General features: G+C 36.9%; 2 protein-coding genes across 4 annotated transcripts; both read left to right on the top strand.

The window, feature by feature from the left end:
- Positions 1-2,440: 2,440 nt before the first annotated feature.
- On the top strand, positions 2,441-15,564 carry LOC119068738 (xaa-Pro aminopeptidase 1). Of its 3 annotated transcripts, none has more exons than XM_037172437.1 (12): positions 2,441-2,759; positions 7,602-7,687; positions 12,447-12,523; positions 12,593-12,910; positions 12,982-13,326; positions 13,394-13,512; positions 13,576-13,843; positions 13,903-14,270; positions 14,674-14,753; positions 14,825-14,893; positions 14,966-15,138; positions 15,201-15,564. In XM_037172437.1, exons 2-12 carry the CDS (start codon positions 7,648-7,650, stop codon positions 15,420-15,422), a joined length of 2,079 nt encoding a protein of 692 aa, XP_037028332.1. In that variant the 5' UTR covers positions 2,441-2,759; positions 7,602-7,647; the 3' UTR covers positions 15,423-15,564. The 3 variants fall into 3 exon arrangements, with proteins under 3 accessions (XP_037028332.1, XP_037028334.1, XP_037028333.1); XM_037172439.1 differs by having other exon boundaries at positions 2,462-2,759; positions 7,595-7,687; XM_037172438.1 differs by having other exon boundaries at positions 2,462-2,759; positions 7,530-7,687.
- Positions 15,565-17,856: 2,292 nt separating this feature from the next.
- Positions 17,857-21,605, top strand: LOC119068737 (integrator complex subunit 7). Its single transcript, XM_037172436.1, has 9 exons — positions 17,857-18,048; positions 18,126-18,255; positions 18,323-18,607; positions 18,671-19,066; positions 19,138-19,538; positions 19,661-20,018; positions 20,078-20,641; positions 20,707-21,396; positions 21,468-21,605. Exons 1-9 carry the CDS (start codon positions 17,943-17,945, stop codon positions 21,538-21,540), a joined length of 3,003 nt encoding a protein of 1,000 aa, XP_037028331.1. The 5' UTR covers positions 17,857-17,942; the 3' UTR covers positions 21,541-21,605.
- Positions 21,606-22,408: the final 803 nt, after the last annotated feature.

The following is a 22,408-nucleotide window of genomic DNA, read 5'->3' as shown; positions in this document are numbered from 1 at the left end:
AATTGAACAGTTCTTTCCATTAAATGCAGAGTTTAGGGGAGGGCTGTATTCCCCACTTGTCAAATAACAACTTGGAACCTCGTAAGTACAATGCTTTACGTGATTAGGGAATGTAATAGTTATTTATCTACCAAGGTAGGTATGAAGGTATTTTTTCGCACTAGATGTCGATTGTCGATCCGAGGCGAAGCCGAGGTCGACAAGACGTCGTGTGCGAAAAAATACCGGAATACCTACCGTGGTAGATACAACGTTTTTCGCAATTTCGGGCCATAATCACCTTTCCAATGCAAAATATTACCAAAATTTCTACCAAACATTCACATGCAAACATGAATTCATTTGAACGATCAAGCAACCTGCACTATACACACATTGCAATGTGATGTATAGAGACGCGCTAAATAAAATCAAGTAGTCAATGCTTAGTATGTACGCTTCAACAATACGTTCTGTATAATTGTGTGACTCTGTAGCCGAATGGCTATGGTCGTTGCTTGGTGTTTGGAAGAATTTTGGTGTTGGATGTTCAAATCCTGGTCTGTGCAAAGTTTTTATTTATAAAATTTAGTCTTTCTTAAAGGTACTAAGCTATGTAGCGTGCGAAAAAAATGTGAAAAAGCCCAAGTGCGAAAAAAATAATCAAAAACGCACTGTGAAATAAATACCTTCAAAACGACATTAAATGGATGCATGGAAAGGTGATGATTATGGACCGGAATTGCGAAAATGAAAATGAAACATGCCGTAACACGTAAACCCTTTTACATCCTTGAATATCTAATAGCGATTCGCTAGTCACCCAATTAGCGAACCACTTATTTGTCGACTTTTCTTTAAACAAAACTCCCTAGGGACGGGTCGCGGTCGACGATAGATTAATGTATAATATAAAGCTTATATACAGAACCGTTTAATGTATGACTTACTCACTCCGGAACGATAAACAATTATGCGCCATCGGAAGATAAAATAGCGTATTCACCTCTTTCCACATGTTTATTTAGACACTTGGGGTTATAACATTCGCCTTCGGCTCATGCAATAACTCCCCAAGTGTCTAAATAAACATGTGGACAGAGGTGTATAATCTACTATAATTTCCAGGGATAGTAATGAAAGGCTGTTTGCGCACAGATAGCTACTGAATCCAGTAATTGTTTTCCCTCAAAATTGGTTCACGTGGTCAGAAGCTATACTCTTCACGGACTGATAGCAGGTCCTCGTTCATACAACAGTTACATTTCAATGAAACGTTAAAATGCTGAAATTATAGCCTACATTTTTAGAATTTTACCAGTTTTTACCAGCTCTGAGAAGAAAATTGAGCAGTTTTTGCAAATTTAGGAATGTAAGGAAATTAAAGAGGAAATGCTGTAAAGTTGACGTCCTTGTAATTAATAAAATATCTTGATGGTCCATACAGGGTTTAATCGTCTGAAAACCACTACATTTCCACAAATAGAACACATCAGAAAAGTAACAAGAATAAAGAGCATTGAATGGTAATTCGTTTTACTTGACACATTTTCTAATATTGCTCAAAGCTGCGCCAGTGTCACGATGTAAATGAGGAAAGGTTATTGAAGAAAAAAATACTAGAAAAACTAATAGTATATTACTTCCGAGGTTTCAAGTTGTGTGTGGGCTGTATTCCCCACTTGTCAAATAACAACTTGGAACCTCGTAAGTACAATGCTTTACGTGATTAGGCAATGTAAATGAAAATGAAACATGCCGTAACACGTAAACCCTTTTACATCCTTGAATATCTAATAGCGATTCGCTAGTCACCCAATTAGCGAACCACTTATTTGTCGACTTTTCTTTAAATCATGAGAGCTTTTCTTACTTTGCCAATCATTTTTTCTTGAACCCTCAGAACAATACTCATCTCTTAAAAGACTGACGACCCAACAGCAGTTTACATGGTCAAGAAAAATATTAGCTATCACGAACGACAAGCGACCGTTCTTGCTAATGAAAATCTTGAACGGTAATTCGAAATTTTCAGTCGATCAAAATGAGTTTTCCGTCAATTAGTACTGATATTCCAAAAAAAATCACTAACGAGTTTAACGATAAAAATCTTTGAAGAGATACAATGTCTTTTAAGGACAACTAACTATACACCTTTCGAAGTTGTTTTTTTTATGGTTTCTTTACAACATTTACTTTCATTCCGAGGGAAAACTATGCGAGAAAAATCTATCCCACATACTTCCATTGGCGTCTATTGTCGTACGATTTCCTTCTATTAGCCACCAGTAGCAAACTGCACATGTCCCAGTATTTACTCGCTTCCCCCTCGTTGAAAACATTAAAAAATTGTGAAATGTCTTGCTGCCGCCAGCTGCCTATTTTCTGACCGACGCACCGGCGCACAGATCTATAGTGAAAAATTGAATTTTCCCAACTGAACGGTTGATTGTTGTGGTTTAGTATAAACTAAACGGTCGAACGGAAAAGTCGAAAAAGAATTAATTTCTTTTTGTTATATCCAATTTTTATCCGCTTTAATAACAAAAATTTCGAGAATCGTTTTTTCTTAAGTGAAGAATTCTATTTTTGTAAAATTTAAATTCATAATTTTTTTTCTGCTGTGTTATTATTATATTTATATGAATTGGATGCAAGTTTGAGTTAAGCGATTCGGAGCGTTTCAACTTAAATAGCTGATTGAATTCGAGAAATGAAGAGGAATATTAGATGAACATTTTTAGTTGGAAAAATTAAGAAAAAAAACAGAAAGAGAAAATGTTAGTGGGTTATATATACACATAAGAAGCAAATAATTAATTGGTTGAAAATTGAATAAACAACTATAAAAATTAAATGATTAAATTTTGAGGCAAAAAAACCTTCAAACTTCAAACGTTATATGCGATGTACAGTACATACGTAACAGACATGTGTGTTTATTATTTATTTTAAACTGAAATCGCTTTTTTGACTTAGAATATATATAAATGTTAAACAAATGATTTTTTTTATATCGATCATTTTCTTCTGTTGATGATTAATGTTTCGTTTTAAAGTAACTGAAGTGGAAAAGCATAAATATTCTAATATACAGATCAGTATAAATGATCGTTTAATTTTTTGTATTGTGCCGATCCCTTCCTGAATATAATTCAGTTGAAGCGTTTTAAAAGCGCTTCTGTTTCTACATTTATCATTTGTCTTCACGATCAATTCGAATGGTGATAAAAATCTTATGTTTCTTTTAAAATTATAATTTAACGTCTGAATCATGCACAGAAAAAAAATGTAATTTTAAAATCGCCAAGTTGAATTAAAAAAACATAAAAACAAAGCGAAAATATTGAAAGAACAGTTGCCAAAAAAAATCCGTTTAACATAATTTTCTTCATTCATCTGACAACGCGAGTCTGACACACGGGTGTTGTAGTATCGAACCCATTTGTTGAAGTCATTTTGATTTCATTTGAATAATACTTTTAAAATACCGGCCACGAAAAAGCTTATTAGTCATTTCATTAATTTCACTTAAACGCTTCATGTGAAAAAGAAAAGTCAAACAACAGTGGAAAACTAACAAATGTCCCGCTTATAAGTATCATCAATATAATTAGTTGCAAAAAATTAGACAAATTCTCTGAAAATTCTAATCGTTTTCGTAATAGTTTTACCAGAGAAATTTTGTATATTTTATATATATCCCGCGGACACGTCACGGTTTTCATGTAAAGATGTTGTATCTCCGACCGAGGGCAGACGTACAACATTTTCGTCTGTAATTTTGTTTCTTAAAGAAAGAATGACTAACGAAATTTTTGGCTTCCAACTGCTGAGAGGTCAAACTTTATTTTTACGGTTCGTAGAAGCAAAACGTGAACAATCTAATTCTTTTACAGACAGCTTATCTCAACGTTAGTGCGTAATGGTCGGTTCTGTTCTGATTCTTCTTTTGATATGAGAATTTTCAATAGATTGATAAACGCTCTAGCATTTGCGTGGATGTGGGTTTTAGATCTCACTATGATAAATTCAACTTATACTTATGAAAACAAGTTCGAGCAACTAATATACTTTTCATGTCAACTTATTGTTAAATGCAGTGCATAAGCTTGTGCGTTGGATTGATAAATATACAAAAAAAATGTCATTTGTTTACTCATACATTTCGCAACAGAATTTAAGATAACATTGCGCAGAGGTGATCGGCAAGGCTATCAATAATAGATGACATAACCGCCCGAGGAAAATACTTTAAAGATATGGAAATTCTATAATCTTACAGAAATCCGTTAATATGTCGAATAGCAATTGCACGCTAGTAATTTAAAATAAAAGGAAAGTTCATTATCCACACGAGAATCGAATAGTAAAAGATTATTTTAGCGAATGAGAGTAATATTTATTTATTTATGAGAGTGTGGAATCGAGCTTGGGATGATATTGTTACTTGACAGCAGCGAAACAACACCAATAGTTATGAAAAAAAATTCTTTGAAGAAACCAAAAAATATTACATGGCTGACCTTTCAATCAATATTGTTTTTCCCTTGACCGTGTTGTGGGACCGAAAAATCGAGGAATTTCCATCACCATTATATTACCTATAACTAGAGGGACTATATTTGGGATAATATTATCCCATTCCATATTTTCTCAAGTTTTTCCCATGTTTTCCGATTTTTTCCCTAATGTCGCCAATTTTTATATTTCGAAAATTTCGGAAGATACTGAAAATTTTTGGGAAACTATGAGGAAATTTAGTAGTCGAGTCGATAAGGACAGAACGTTTTCCGAGCGGGTTGGGGGCATCGAAAAAATAGGTTCTAGAAGAAGAGACAACATTTTCGGCCGCACTCGGCTCCGCCTCGCCTCTTTAAAGTTTAAATGCAGATGTGTCTTTGTCGAGTGACTTCTCCGGCTGCGTGGCACGTAGGATACCTTGTGATAGCTTAAATGAAAGCTAAAAGTCCAAATTTTGGCATGAAAAACGTTCCAATTTCCTACAGATTTTTCAGTTTTTCTCGAAAGTTTACTCTTATTTTTTAAGTTTAAAGTTAAATATTTTTTAAACTAAAATTTTTGAAGTAAAACTTTGTTCAGCAATAATGTTTCACGTTTCATTCTGCACAATTAAAAAAAAACGATTTTTTAACTTTTTTTGTTGCGATTCTACATGCAATTTTCCACCGATTTTCGCGGATTATTTTTGAAATACAGTCGCACATTTTTAGCATGATTTACGAAGCTAAGTGCGTCAGAAAGTGGTGTGTGATAGCTCAAATTAAAGGTATTGGTCTCGAGTATTGTTTAGCGTGCCAAGAATTTTCCAGTTTTCCGATTTTCTTATGAATTTTCCGAGTTTTTCCTAAAATATACTACAATATGAGTATTTTGCTTGCATATGAATATTTTTAAACGGATTTTTCTGATTTTTTTTTTTCATTTAAAAGATGAGTAAAGATAAAATAACACAAGTGTTCAAACCGTACCAAATTTCCAACAAAATGACTGACGGACGCCATATTGGATTTTATTCACTACATATACATAGTTGCGGAACGAAAATGCAATACAACATCTGTTTTTTTTCGTAGCGACACTTTCAAATATTTTTTCTGACATAAGGCTCCTCTGGAAAATATTGTAATGACGAGAAACCAATATTAGGTTTTTTGTTGGGATTTTTGAAATCTGCTGATATTCAAAAGGTGTGAAATATCAACATTATATTATGTTTATTACTATCATATCCGGGTGAAGTTTTTACTTAAATCGTTCAAGAACTATTATTTTCTGAGATTTTTGTACAATCACATTACTATTTTTATCTTGTAAAATATTAAAAAACGAGCCGTCAGAACAGTCAGAGCGTTTGCTGCGACTGAGCCCCGTACAAACCCGTACATATATTGCGCACGTGACCCTAGTTCGTCCGTCGCCCTACTGCTTACCATAAGTCTACTGCGCCCGTAAACGTCGGTAAAGTAAAATTCTTATGGAATGTGTACGTCTTAAAAATTGCGCATAGCGCAATTACGAAGCCCCGTACGATGTTCCTTTCAAACGTAACACAAATTTCAAATTGACCTAAAATTTCCTCAGTCCTATTTTAACCTATATTTACCTATAAATAAACAATTTACTGATAAATATGCTAGTATATAGCTCAAAATAACTATCTATACCGTTATATAGCTCAATATAGCTATATATATTTATATATAGATATCCATATTTGGGATCCTTGAAACACCCCACACACGTAACCACTCACTTCCCACTAATCAGTGACTTTGTAAGTATCATTTTCACCGATTTATATTGATTTTACAAAAATCCAAAATGGCGGCCGACGGCCATTTTGTTAGGAGGTGGAAAGTAGTACGGCTGCTTAACATTCGTTAGTACCTTTCAAACAAAAAAAAATCATGAAATTCGGTCAAAGTTTACTCGAGATATTAACAAAAAACACCACCTTCACTGTACGGTCGAGTAGCCACATATAAGCTCACTCCAAGAGACCTAGCTCACGCTCCGGTGAATCGAATTTCATAAATTTTTTTCCCCTGATTGGTACGGTCAATACCTATCTAATAAAGCAAAATCCATCTAAATACGTTCTAATTTGGCCAACCTACAAGCAAAAACGGCTTGCCGCCCTGTACCTAGTTCACACCAAGGGGTCTAACTCACGAGTCGGTCATCCAATTTTCATAAACTTTTTTTTTGTCGATCGGTATTGTAAATACCTTTCACTTGACGTATCACTTACAAGAGTAGTGCTTAAATGTCTGGAGATATCGTCGAAAAACAGTTAGGCACTTATTGGGCCCCAGCTCCGGAAGGGTCGACCCAAAATCGCCCATCTTCGAACTTAGCCTCACTATTTTGACTATCTTTCAGGAAAATTTTTTTTTTTTGAAATCGGATTTGATTTACTCAAGATATCGACGTGACAGACGGACAGACGGACAGACAAAATTTTTATTGTGTATTTGTTATCTATGAATATAGGCAAACACTTTGCCCTTACCGTCTGCTTCGAATTCCATCAATTACACACGGCATCGTAATCCTATAAGCCCCTTCGTACTTCGTACGGGGCTAAAAAGTTTTCACAATAATAGTCTGCAAAGAATTCTTCCACAAAAAATGTGTTTCTTCGTTTTTTCATTGCACACAACTTTTTTCTAAACAATATGACTCCAAAAATTAGTTTTCCAAAAAATTAAATGATTCATATCCTAAAGTAGTTGCTATCAAAATGCTTCAGCTCAGCAAGTTTATAAAAAAATATGTTTTTATAAAAATTGCCAATTTCTACCGTCTTTCTGATGTAATTTGCGTGCGGTGCGGATGTGCTTTTGTCAAAAACAAGACCAAATTTCTCACCATCATCAAACTATGAATTACCTTTTCATAAAAGAATCTAAAAAAAACTATTTTCATCTTAACAAATTCACTTTGTAAGTAACGTATGTACTGAACTTTCTTCCTTCCTTAAATTGTTTACCAAATCGTTAAGCCGAAAAGCAAGTACTTAACAGCGCATTAAACTTAAAACTTAAAAGTAAATATTACCCAGTTGTATAAACGAAATATAAATTTATAGTTGAAAGATCATTACGCTGTGAACAAGAAAATATTTGAACGAGCCCTCGCAAAATGAATGGAATACACATACTACTGATCGCCATTTTCACAGGTATTGTATACGTTACATTTTCCAATTCTTTTTGTTTTCCTTTTGTTTTTTTTCTGAAGAAGTCGTTAACATTTTGTACAATAACATTTTAGTCAAAATAAAACTGAAATTAATGTTAATTTAAATCAATTTTATGTTTATTGTTTAACATAAATCAGAACTGGATGAAACGCTGAACAATTATATACTTACAAATTGATGGTAATATTTTTTTTAAGAAATAAAGAGTGTAGTGGTCGGGTGGCTATAAAATAAAATCGTATTTGGTGAGTTCAAATCAGTACATCCGGTAATTAAATTTCGGAAATTTGTTCTAAACATGAACGATAAATAAACAATTTATGTACAGCCAAAGATACGCTTTGAATCGTGTTTGAGAACTGAAAAGTGGTATGGGTTTTTTGTGTGCTTCGGATGGTCATATTGGAAAGCGAAAATAAAGACATGAATGCCATCTAAATTCTTGCTTTCAATATTATGTGCCTTCACATACGTACACATGCAAAAATAAAAGAAATAGCCAACATCATTATTTCTGACTTGCTGATAAAAATAAACTCTGGACATAATTTTGAAAATAGTTATGTTGAAAAACAGTTTTCGTTTAGCGAACATGTTATATTGCATGAAACAGATGTAAACAATTTTCATGTTTTAACTGTGAATACAAAAAACGGCACATAAACCGACGCAAAATATTTACCAAATTTCTGTAGATTATGTTTGTAGAAAACATGTTTATGCCATCCATAATGTTGTTACTTCCGTTCGATTTAGGTAAAAGTGTGGGCCCAATCAGTTTTTGTTTTTCTTTAAATTGTCTTCATTGTAGGTATCGACTGGCGTAACTATTTACCTCAAACTATTAATTCTATTGATGAGTCTATTGTGATACCATCATTCAGTACCGGACTGGCTCGAAAAAGCCCATCGGGGGCTCCATGCAACTCAATTTAAAAAGGCCCACAAATTAAAAATTCTCATACAAAAATCCAAAAGGCCCATCGGTAATTCCCCGAATTCACCATATGGCCAGTCCGGGCCTTCCATCATTAGATAAACGATAGCTTTGTCTGATAGTATCAACTGTTCAAAAGTTCTACCATACTTGAGAACCACTCTATTTTTGAAATCTGACCATTAAAGCAAATTTTTTGTGTGATTTCAACTCAGTACCGAGCCACTTTAAGATTCAGTTTTAAAGTTTAATGGAAGTGTCAAGGGTCAAGCGACAGTGCTCATACTCATACTCAATTTCAGCCTGTACTAAGTAGTTTTTGGGCACAATTTTTATCTCGAAATTTAAGGACATCTAAGTACAGCCCAGTCGTCCATTACTTTTGGTCTTGTTATTCTAACTCTTCGAGCACAGTTTCTATGATTTTTCAGATTTTTCCCTGTTGTAAATTATTGAGCTCCATAAGTTACTGAAAGCTTGATGTCGAGGAAGGTTAAAGAATCTCTTAGCCCTCGTGAATACCTCGTGAATAGTTTAGGTGACTGGTTCAAACTTTCTGGGTTCTTTCTATATATGGGTAATTACAGCTAATTTGTGACTGTTCGAAATATTTTCACCAATTGAAATGCGGTTTCGGCAAACTTTTTTTTCATTGAAAACTGTTGACCAGACGCGTCGTTTAAGCCCACAAAAAGTGTTTGTTTGTATTCGACATTCCGAGATATTCTCAACATATCTCAAATGATTTTTGTAAACTTGTTTTCCTGTAGATGTGAACCCTATAATTCCAAAATTGCTCCAAATGACACGAAATTAAATTTTTTGAAGATTTTTGGTTCATTCTGCTTCGAAGTAAGGTAAAATCACTTCGACCCAAACGTTGCCGAAATTACATTTTTTCAAATAAAAACTGAAGATCTGTGTGCTAGAGGTGTGCGCCGATTTCAAAATAGTCGGCGGCGGTGCGCCGACTGGTGATGGATCGGCGGCGGCGCGCCGAAAGAAATTTAATGTCGGCGGCGGTGCGCCGATCGGCGCGCCGATAAATTTTAAAAAAAATCTAAACTTTCTAAAATAATGCAAAGACATTTGAAAAAGCGTGCGCAATCCTTTTTACGAACACTGAATTCTTACTATCTTGCAAACTGAAGAACTGAAGTATCAACCACGAATCCAAGTACAATCTCATTTTTATCTTTCGAATGTACAATCCCTGACCTTCATTTTAAAAACATCTGATTCAATGAATCCAAGAATGATTTGTGAGTTTGCCTAAATGACATATAAGTCAACTTATAAGTTGGAAATTTTCAGTCACATCTTCATCTTCATACTAGATGTTCTAGAAGGTTACTTAAAATTTACAACTTATAATTTATATGTCATTTTCGCAAACTCACGATTGTTTCTTGGATTAACAAGGTTTTGAAAGAACAGGTTAAGACACTTTCGAGTTGATCACGAGAGCGGTGGAACCAAAATTTTCCTCTGTAGCGCCAACTAGGTTTGGAATATTTTATATGACGATTTCAACTTACAAAAAATAATTGTTTTCAAGTTGACTTTTCAACAATATGTAATAAGTGCGTTTGACAAATTTGGTTTCAACCGCCTTCGCGAGTGTATACCCTATTCTTTCAGAACCTTGGGAAATTATGAGTAACTGTCAGAACATCTAGTAGATTAAGAAGATGTGACTTTACATTTCCATATCTTCGATGTAGGAGTATATCTAGGACATAAGCTGAAGTTAGGTCTGGACAACCAAACTGCAGAAATAAGACGTAGGATTGGTCTTGCATGGGCAGCGTTCGGAAAACTCAGACTAATTTTCAAAAGCAAAATTAATAATAGTCTGAAACGCAAAGTTTTCGACACTTGTGTCCTTCCAGTGCTCACTTATGGAGCGGAAACGTTAACTTTAACGAAAGCATCCGAAGAAAAATTGAGAGTGACACAAAGAGCCATGGAACGGAGTATGCTTGGAATAACACTCAGAGACAGAATGACGAATCAATGGATTCGACAACAAACCAGGGTCGTTGATGTCATGGAAAGAATAGCATCTCTGAAATGGAGCTGGGCGGGACATATTGCAAGAAGGACAGACGAACGTTGGACCAAAAAGATCATGAACTGGCGACCATATAAAAGACGAGCTATAGGTAGACCACCAGAGAGATGGACAAACGGAATTAAGAATATTGCAGGTACAAACTGGCAGCAAATGGCAATGGATCGTACGAAATGGAAAGAAGTTGGAGAGGCCTACATCCAGCAGTGGATAGAAACAGGCTGAAAAAGAAGAAGAAGAAGAAGATGTAGGAGTGAGATCGTAGTAGAAGGTTTGCGCCATAGAGTTACACTCGAGTGTTGGCAAGATGGCGCTTTTCTATGAAAATGCTACTTTTAAGAGGAAACCAGCATTTTAGGAACAAATTTAACTAAACGAAATAGTGAAAATTTATCAAATTAAAGTCAACGGTTTCAGAGTAAAAATATCACAAATTTCATTAAAGAATACTACTAAATTGGTTGCGAAATCGTATCAAATTGTCGGTACAGGCGTATCCAATTGCATATTCGAGCAATTGAACAATCAGATTTTATGAATCTTCAGAAGCAAAAAAGTGCAATGGTTTGTTTTGATATGAGTCATCATAATTTCCGTTTTGACAGAACAACATATGACTCAGGGTTGATAAGTAACTACAAAGATAGGGTTGTCCATATAGTGGCCACATGGATAGATGATAAAACGACAAAACGCCATCACGCCAACTCTCGAGTGTAACTCTATGGTTTGCGCAAATAAGAGATTTTGATAAACATAAATGTATAAGTAATAAGTAATTAGTAATAAGTGTATTTGCTGAGCAGCATATAGCAACCTGACTTAAAAAATTAAGAGTTAGAAACATTTGCTAAAACCTTGTAATCACGCACACACTGTTGTATATATATTTCAGTTTAAGTTTATATTGCCGCCCATTAAAATGGCTGAAAGCAATAAAAGTATAAAATTTCGGCGCGACGAAAATGAAACCGGCGGTGGCGGCGGCGTGAGCCAATATTATTCGGCGGCGGCGCGCCGAAAATTTGGCCAAAAATCGGCGGCGCGCCGGCGTAAAATCGGCGGTGCACACCTCTATCTGTGTCATTCGAAAGCTACGGCATTTGACTTCACGAGAAAAATAACTTTGAGTCAATCAGGTCAATTGGGTGAGTAAAGTAGGTGAAAACAGCTTCCCAGTGGTGATAAAAGTCATACTCGAATTTTAACTCGTCGAAGTTATCTCGAAAAATTTTGAAACCATTTTTTTAAACGGTCTTGAGCCAAAGTAACATTTTCTGTGGGGTAACAACCACCAATTGTGAAAAAAAAATTGCTGGCTATTTATGACCTCTGATAAATATCACTTTTTTAGACATATCTCCCCCAAATTTTGGGTTACCAACCTCATATTGGGCTTAAACTGCGCGTCTTGACCAGGGGAAAAAAATTTACCGACATCAGTTTTTATTTGGTAATATTTCGAAAAGTCACAAACGTGTAACGCAACTAACCGCCGACTTTTGCGATCCCACAAGTCACACTTCGTAGGCTAAAAATTCCAATTCTTGTTGGTATGAAAGCACTGTGTCTCCTGAGTATTAGAAAATTTATAGACTGATTTGTTACCGCAAAACATAGCCAATACAATTAACTTTATGACTAACAGATAACGAAATTTGTAACGCAACTAACCCTGGAATTACCCATATACGTGATGAATCAGAAACATTTTTTTTAAATTTTAGTTTTGGAAACTTCACATGCACACGGTCACTTTCAAGGAATCGATCGGCCGAGATGTCAAAATGGTCATGGTCATCCGGTAAAACATTCTTTGATATATTACGTTTAGCGAACATATATTTTGACACAGCAATCTCAAACCAATTAGGTCAAATTACACAGTGACACAAGAAGTCGCGTTTACGATTTACGACGCCTCATGGCTAATAGAAATCCCAATCAAGCACTTAGTGCATACATAGTTACATCATTCGACGACCATCAAAATGAGGATGTCGCTAATTGTGATAAGCGGAGAGAATTTATCAGTGGCTTTTCTGGATTGAGAGCTGATGTTGTGATAACACAAAAATCGTTGGCTTTGTGGGCGCCGGAACGTTACCTAGCCCAAGCCAATGCCGAACTTGACTGTGATTGGACAATATTTGATATGCAAAATTATCCCAGTATTACGGATTGGATTGGAGTACGTACGAGTGCTTGATTGAATTGACAATTTCCTTCTGATTTTTGAAATAATCCAATTTTCAATTTTAGTCAGAATTGCCTGCAGACAGTAGGGTCGGCGCTGATCCACAAACAATACCACATTTCCTATGGAGCAAGTATGATACACATCTACACAGAAAATTGATACGTTTGGTGAAAGTTAGTCGAAATTTGGTGGACGAAGTGTGGAAAAGTAGACCTCCTCCAAATAACTATGAGATTTTTGTGCATCCGGTAGTGTTTGCTGGAGAAAAATGGCAGACGAAAATAATGAGCCTGCGATTGCGATTGGTCGAGACCAGAAGTGATGCCATCATAATAACGTCACTGACCGAAATCTCGTATCTGCTGAATTTAAGGTCGAATGATTTGCCACATACTCCGGTCGTTAAGGTAAATTTGTGCGCCAAAGAAAACTCTTTTCATGGAATCGGAGAGATATTCAATTTTTTTAGTGTAGGCGTATCTCATAGTAAGCCACAATGAAACAGTGTTGTATGTCGACAAAGCTCGAATCACTTTGGGAATAGAGCTGCATTTGAAAGCTAATCCCTGTTTTATAGGTGACTTATGCGTGAGGTAAGTGAATCTGACTGCCTGAAACAGTCCTCCGGGTAATTTGACCTTTTTCGTACTTTCAAGAGTGAGACACTATTCAAACATCTGGCATGATATCAAGTCGTATTCCCATCGCTGGCACAATGTGATAGTTCCTTCACATTGTGCATTTGATAAGGGAGCATCGGAATCGATTTATTCTTCATTGCCCAAAGACATTATCCAAAGTATTCCCTCGCCAGTCATTCTGATGAGAGCACAAAAGAACGACATTGAACGTGAAGGCATGCGAAAAGCACATATTATGGATGCAGTTGCTATGTGCGAAACGTTGAGCTACTTGGAGCAGAAGGTAGCACCTTTAATGTACATCATTTCGTTGAATTGGCGCAAATAATTTCTTTATTGCAGTTCAAGGCAGGCCATAAACTAACTGAAGTATCAGTGTCTAAGATAGTAGACTATTCAAGAACTGGTTCACCATCCAACAAAGGCTTATCGATGAAAACGATCGTATCGTATGGACGACACAGTGCCGTACCTCACTTTGAGGTTTTCAACGGCATGGACACTGAAATCGGCGATGACAGTGTCTTGATTATTGAGTCTGGCGGACAGTACTTAGAAGGAACTACCAAAGTAACGCGAACACTTCATTTCGGTACACCAACTTCCGAACATAGAACTGCCTACACTAATGTGTTGAAGGGAATTATAACGTCCGCAACGTTGGACTTCCCAGTGAGATTGAAAATGTCCGAGGTGGATGCTCTGACGAGGTATGTGTAGCTTAAATTGACAACTTTTTATCAGCACATTTTGTAATCTACGGGAATAGGAAACATTCGAGTTTCTCATTCGAGTGGGATTAGGATTAAATAGTTGATACACAGGTCCTCAGCACCTTTTCCTATATAATGAGGCTGTTGTACAACGAAGGCTTTAGCATCCATTGGTTTACTATTTAAGTAGTCTCAAACGAGAATGAAATAGTTGTTTGTTAACTGAACCGATAGAGTAGTATTAGAGACCTAGTCCTTTAAAGAGTCTGAATGCGTTAAAGCCTTTGATTCTATTCGAGATACGAGACCAAGTGATTGTGTATTTATTGAAAAGTGAATTTGATGTTCGAAAATGGTCGAATAGCTTAGAACTCAGAATGTTTTCTTAATTTTTTTCCAGAGTTCATGTGTGGGGAGCACATTACGATAACAAATTATCAACTGGCCATGGAATTGGATCATTTTCGTCCATTAAAGAATGTAGTTCAAACTTTTTAATTACTTTTCCATTATCTTAACCGACAACTTCTTTTGTTTCTTTCGTCGACCAGCTCCAATAAAAATAGACTCAACTGAGGAAGCAAACCTGACGTTTAAGGCTGGCTACTTTTTCTCCAATGGTAGGTGGATTCTATTAGGTAATTTGGAAGATTCCATGTGCAGTAAAGAAAATCTCTTCTTTTCACACTCAGAACCAGCATATTATAAGCCCCATCAATTCGGTATCCGTCTCAGCAGTGTAATTGAAGTCGAAGATATAGAAAAGCGTGACCCTACCGGCGTTCCATTTCTAGCATTCAAAGATATTAGCTTGGTTCCGTTTGATATGAAACTAATCGACACGTCAGCACTATCAACAGAAGAGGTTTTGTCCCTCAGTTCTCTTATGAATTCGTTGTTAAGAGTTTTGTTTCCCCTTAAAATTAGAAACGTTGGCTGAATAGATACAATGCCGACATTCGACAATTGGTGGGAGAGGAATTAAAGAAGCAACCCAGCGCACAGGCATTTTTCTGGATGATGAACCAAACAGGTCACATAATTGAGTACTATCCGGAATCGGAATTTCGAAAGCATAATAACGCAAATTGCCAGATACAGTGGTCATTACTTTCACTGTTTGTTATAATGTTCGGTATAATTTTATGAGAGAAAAACTGTCCATTCATTAAGTTTAAAGTGTTTAGCATTAGAAAATCCAGAAATTGTATCCGTGGTAAGTTTTATTTGTATACTTAATGTAAGTGTTTAGTCCAAGGGAGAAATTAAATTTTATTTCAACAAATTCAAAGTGAATTGTTAATGGAAGACGCAGCATATTTATCCAACGCAAAATTGTTCTTGGTTTTTTTGTTTTTTTTTTTTAGAATGTATGAATCGAATGATGATACAAAATTGGGAAAAATAAGAAAAATATTTCCTGAAAGTTTTCCAACGCGTATGCAACTACAAAATGTTTTCTGTCGAAATCCTGTAGTAATGAAAACTTAAACATCATCTAACATCTATGGATGGCAGACGCCTTACACGGGATTTTTTTTTTAGGGTGTTAGCTGTGCAGAACTATTTTACAAGCTTTACAGCTGAATATTATGTTCTGCATATGTACATTTTACATACTGACCACACTAAGTGCAGCTAAGATGTACATTAGGGTGGGTCGCATTTTCATTTTGTTTTTATTTAAAAAGGCCTGGCTGTACTTAGAATTGACCAAGGAATCCGAAACAGCAAAAAAAAAAAAAATTCAAAAATTAATTTTTCGCTTGCCCATTAGGCTGATTTTGATTTTCGGGGTAGTAGCATGAAATTGCACACATTGTTGACTGATATCTCGGGCTATTGGTAACAGAAGGCATTACTACTAACTGTAGTTTATAGCTGAGGAGTCCAGCTATGAAATACCATAACAACGTTGTTGACCTTCGCCTTCACTCGGGCAGAGTAACTCTGTCAGTGTTCAAACTTAAGACTTTTCGACCAAAAATTTCAACTTTATTTGCAAATAAAATCGACAAATCATACCAAAATATGTCGTGTAAGGTACGTCTGAACAGGTAATCTCAGCTGAATATACATCAGCGATGTGGGAGGTTCGTACAAGGAGGACATGGAAACATTGCATTGTTTTTTTATCAACTGTGAATCAAAACATATTTTATTGACAAACGAAAAAAAAAACTGCTCACAATGGCGCAGCCAGTGGTGGTTTTTATCATGATCAATCTCTACATTATGTGTAGGTGTACGTGCGCCAAATTTGCTGTGACAAGTCACATCTGATTTTGGCTGGTTTTGATTACTCTGACTACTTAAGTTTTTGGCTGGTTTTGATTACTCTGACTACTTAAGTTTCCTATGTAAGCGTTTTGCTTAAAACAGAAGATAAAACCTCTATGCTCAGGAATTAAAACCCTAAAGAGGAAGTTGGACTTTACGTGCCTACGACTGCGAGCGGAAAGGTAAGTTACGCATGTTCTAATAGAATTGTTCTACTGATTCTTTTTTATTTCGACAAACACCGATCATGGTTTCATGAGCTTCATAACTCACGACGTAGAACAATTAAATTCTGAAAACTGTTTATGTGAAAGCGCCAAAACTATAGGGCCAAGGTAAATATAGTGAGGAAAAAAAGATGTCATTGGCATCGAACTTATGTGCTAGGCCGCGCGTCTGAATGGCATTACCTCCTCACTATATTTACGTTGGGCAGTGCTACCGAGCACAAATTTTATAGATTATCGTCGACGGCAGAGTAAAAGTAACCCAGGCAGGAGCGCTTGTTTGACTAGAGATCTGTTCATTTGAGTTCATTTTCATACAGTGTACTAGGTCCCTCATTTGACGTTTCAATAATGAGCCGCTCCTGCCAGGTTTACTTTTACTCTGCCGTGATTTTCGTGTAATTCGACAATATTTCCATTACATTTCTTTATACTGTTAGCGCTCTATTTTTATGTGAACCAACTTCACTGCTATGGTATTTCATTGATTTTTTACAAGAGCGAAGTTATTTCATAAAAAAATAGAACGCAACGGATGAAGTCTAATCAAATAAAAAGTTTTCGGACAATTCTCGTTCTGCCTGGAAATGAACCTGAGCTGAACTGGAAAGCCGAGGGGCAAATATTTCCCAGAGGATTTTCAAAAAGACAATCATCTGAGGATTTTTCTATCCGAAATGTATGCTCAAGGCATGAAAAGCTTAATACGTAATACTGCTTTTGACAAAACTAATCCTGACTAAATACCCGGCTAGGTGTCGCTTACGGTTCGCTGCCAGTTCGGTTCCGGCTCATTTCCGGGTTACAACTCAATATTGATTTCTAATACAAAAATGAATTCGACTGTCATTTTGGATAGTTTTTTGGGCTTACATCTTCCATTGACTTCTCCCTGTCTCGGCTGCTGTGGTAGAGCACACTTTCATAAATAATTCAGGACACAAAGTGAAATGATTAAAGAATCATTGCAACCATAAATTTCAAAAATGTCCCGCGTTTTTGGTCGATTATTTTGGTTGTGCCACACTAACTCCCAAGGCGATGACACTGAACGCGCTACGCGTCGTGCTACTCGCTGATTTCAACTGTCAACTGTCAAATTTTGTTTTATTTTCTTTTTTTATTTCGGCTTTTCAGAGGACAAACACAACAGACAATTTAAATGTCGAATTCCAATCTAGGTGGAACGCGTATCAATTCATTTAATGAAAATTTCCTGAACGAATGTGACCAGGACGCAAATTCTGTACTTACAGAACTCGACAAAGGTAAATATCCTGCCGAATAAACATAACCTGACGCGCAACCCATGTTAACGAGTGTGATTGTTTTGTCCATTTCACAGGTCTTCGTTCAACAAAAATCGGAGAACAATGTGAAGCAATTGTACGGTTCCCGAAACTGTTCGAGAAATATCCGTTTCCCATTCTGATCAACTCTTCATTCTTAAAATTAGCAGAGTTTTTCCGCTACGGGTAGGCTTTTCGATAGGTCATACAATTTGTGACTACATACCGAACTAATCCACAATTCATGTCTTAGATCCAACCTCATTCGACTATGGATCTTGCGCGTCTGTCAGCAAAGTGAAAAACATTTGGAGAAGATCTTGAACGTCGACGAATTTGTCAAACGAATCTTCACTGTGATCCATACCAATGATCCGATTGCCAGAGCGCTTGCATTGAGAACATTGGGTGCTGTAGCTGGTGTTATTCCAGAAAAACAACAAGTTCACCATGCCATTCGAAGAGCATTGGACAGTCACGATACTGTTGAGGTCGAAGCTGCTATCCACTCTAGTGTATTATTTGCTGCTCAGTCAAAGTAAGTATTTCCGGTTCGTTCTTCTTGAATTTCTGTTTGATTCCATGGCCTTCCGATTTTCAGAACGTTTGCCATTAGTATGTGCTCAAAGGTGGCATCGATGATCGAATCTCTCCAAACGCCAATCAGTATGAAACTTCAACTTATTCCAGTCTTGCGACACATGCATCACGATGGAAATACTGCCGCTCTGGTCAAAACGTTGTGCATCAATTTGCTGCCGAAATATCCATCCGAAAATTTTGTCGTCGTAATTTTGGATTCGCTAACACAACTTTCGTGCGCAACGTTGATTGATATTCCGGATCAAGTTAATTTGTTGCTTACATTTTTACAAGATCCCCGGAAACGTGTTCGGTATCAAATCCTGCGGTCCATGTTGTCGTTGGCACAGAAAGGTGCTCATTTATGGCCGAAAGGAGCTCTACGAAATTTGATTTCTAAAGCGATGACGTGCAAGTAAGTCAAACTTTTATGCCAATAATGTTCGTCAGGTCTAACATTGTCTATTGTTTCCTTTGCTTTTTTAGTGATCTGGGCAATGAACAGAGTCTTGTCTTATCCGTGGTGCTTACACTGACCGATTGTCCCGTTACATGCAACGCCCTGCTCAACGAAGAACAGTCACTTCTGGTGGAATTATGCTCCAATTGTTTGGTGTTGGAACATCACACTGCTGCTAGTCAAGCATTGGGCATACTAACGAGCCTCGTTTCGTATTGCTACACTGAAAAAATTAGTCCGCCGCCCGAGTACATGGAACAAATCAATTTACATTTGGAAAGTCTAATTTACTCGTCACTGATGAACGAGAAACTGGTCAATGAACTGAGACAGTATTTGAAATGCGGAATAAGATTGTCGGAGAAAAATTTGGAATTTGCCGAAGAATTCGTCGAAGTGATTGGGGGAATATTGACCGACGATTTTGGTGAGTAGTAAAGCGATATTTCGACTAGAAATGTAACAACATAGGTCCGTGAATGTGGGCTTTATATTGTTACAATCCAAGGACCTCACTCAACAGCCAACTTTTTTCTTCGCCCAATACAGTTTATCCGACCAAACATTCGATTCTAATGTGCGAAACGCTCGGTGCATTATGCTCTCAATTTTGCAACAACAAATACTCGGTAGCCACTGCAAATACATCGTCCGATATGGCAATGAATGTCGATGGACCGAACCATCCGTTTCAAGAATTGCTACCGAATTTACTGCGTAAACTTGAAGCAATAGTTGACAATAACTTTGACAAAGACCAAGTCCGGTTCGTTGAAATTCTGTCGGCCGTTTGCTTGCAATCGATGCTCGGCCATTTCATGCCACAAAATGTAATTGATGTGTTCGACAAAGTGTCTCTCGTAACTAGCTACTGGACACAATATCGCATCGCTCGATCCGCTTCAAGGTAATTTAATGTTTTCTTCCATTCTGTGACTTCAATTGACTTTGTCGACATTCTTTCAGATATGGCCAGCACTACTTCGCATCCAGATTATATCACAAACTGGCCACCCATGTGTCGGTAGAGAAATTGCACTTTTTCCTCTCAGCCTTGGCACAAATTTCGAAAGCGGAATGCATTCTGATACACGGATTTGAATATGAAACGCTGCTATTGAATTACCCAGCCATCGATCCCAATCTGCAATCAGTATCCCCCATCCCACCGTTGATAATATCCGAACGTTTAGAAAGAGCGGTCGAATTGTACTGGAAAGCACTGGCCACACTGAAAGCGAGCTCATCCCCGTCGCATCCATTCACATTTCAATCGGAATTTGTTCGTCTAAGAGCTACGTTCTTGGAGGCACTGTTCAATTTGGTAATCATAAAAAATACGCAAAGCATTACACCACCACCGGCTATCGCACAGACATTGGCACAAAAAGATCAATTGCAAAAATTTGGCCATGTGACCAATCAATTGAGGAACGCTGTTAAGTCGATCAAAGCTTGTGAGGACATGTATGGGAAATTGTATAAGTCAGCATTCGATGCCGATCCATGTACACTTGAGTATCTGGAAATGTGAGTAAAGATGCCGAAATGACAATCGAAACAATCGGTGAATGAATCTCAAATCCTATTTTCAGAACACAACACATTTGCGGAATTCTTGGCCAGTCCATTGAAACGATCTGCTTTGTTCAACCATCCGATCCGCCTAACATTCCGATCGAAGGATCTTATCCCGAAACGAAGTATCTCATCAATTGTTGCAAGAAAGTGAAAAAAGAGCTGTCCTATTTGCCGGTTGAACAGGGAAACATGAAAACCATTACCAACAAGCACACAGACGTCATCATGAATCAAATTGAGATCATAATGCAGTCACCCGTTTGCATGCCAAGATTCTTTTTCCAAGTGCTACAAAACACTTCCATCAAACTGTCGATTAGTCCACAACCTCGTGCTGCTGGCGATCCCGTCGTTGTTCAACCGGGCAGTAGTTTAGTCGTTAAAGTCGAAGGTGTTATTCAGCATTACGGTCGAATACCGAGTCTCTTCCGTTCGATTGAAGCTATCCAGTTGACCTTGACGTCACAGTTAATAACACCAAAAAATACTGATTTTAAATCAGCAAACGACACAATCACCCTAACACAAACGGTTAAACCGCATCGAGATTTTTTGACCGGTAGCTTTTTGCTGCCGCTGACGAATATGCAAATGACTGGACAATTCGGTGCGCCGGCACCAGTCGGTGGACAATGGCAGGTCACATTGGAAGCATGTGGAGTTATCGATGGAAATAGTCAATTGTGGACGACTGGTCCAAAGAGGTAATTTCGTTGGATCTTAATTGTTGGATTTCCCTTTGAATTAAAAATTTTTCTCTTTGGTTTTCCGTTAGCACGTTATTGATTCGAGTACCTGACGATCCATCAAAACAGTCGAGCAGTAGTGGTCCAATTAGACGCTTCTAAGAGGAAATTATTTTTTATATTGGAAAGATGATTGAATTATGAAATACAGAGATCGATGAATGAATAAATCAAATCCAATCGTATCATTTATAGGGATAAAGATCCTAGAACAGCGAGTAAACTTAGAACTATCGCCGGTAGTAAATATTCACTTAAGCTACGAAACCATACGAACGTACTGCACAGATGAGAAAAGATAGCGAGTACCATCGTTTATGGATTTGTCTATTTATTATCAAGAAGACTGCACAGAAGTAGCAATTTCCCTTAGAGATTTCTGATATTTCTTCGAACTATGGTTTCCCGAGGGTGAAACCACTATTTTTTATTGACGTGATTAACATGATGACGAATCAGTGATTAAAGTGATGACGAATCAGTGATTAAAGTGATGACGAATCAGTGATTAACCAGCATTTAACCGGTGGAATCGTCGCAAAACTACAATTAATCGTGAAATATGGTGGTTAATCACTGACGTGGTTTCCGAGTTAGGGTAATTATTTGTTACAAAGAAGTGAACAGAGTCGCCTTTTCGAAAAGGTAAGATCGTTGACAAACATCCATCATTTCTGTGCTCAAAATTCAGATCACTTCAATTACTGGGAGGTGAGGGAAAGGAAAAGTAGGAAAATATGCTTTCAAAAATGTTGAAACACAAGAGTGGTGACCAAAATAACTTTTACATCAACAATTTTTTCTGACTGGTCTCCTCAATACCTTTCGTTTGATGTATCGGTCATCAATTTTGAACAAAAATGTATTCGTGAAAAACATGCAAAACTCGCTGTTTTGCCCTGTTTTTCGTGATTTCTTGCCAGCAGCTACGGATCCATGAAACCTATCTTTCATTTGACGTATCGATCAT

Source organism: Bradysia coprophila (assembly GCF_014529535.1).
Source record: "Bradysia coprophila strain Holo2 chromosome X unlocalized genomic scaffold, BU_Bcop_v1 contig_20, whole genome shotgun sequence".
Lineage (NCBI taxonomy): Eukaryota > Metazoa > Arthropoda > Insecta > Diptera > Sciaridae > Bradysia > Bradysia coprophila.
This window is presented reverse-complemented; position numbering and strand designations above follow the sequence as displayed.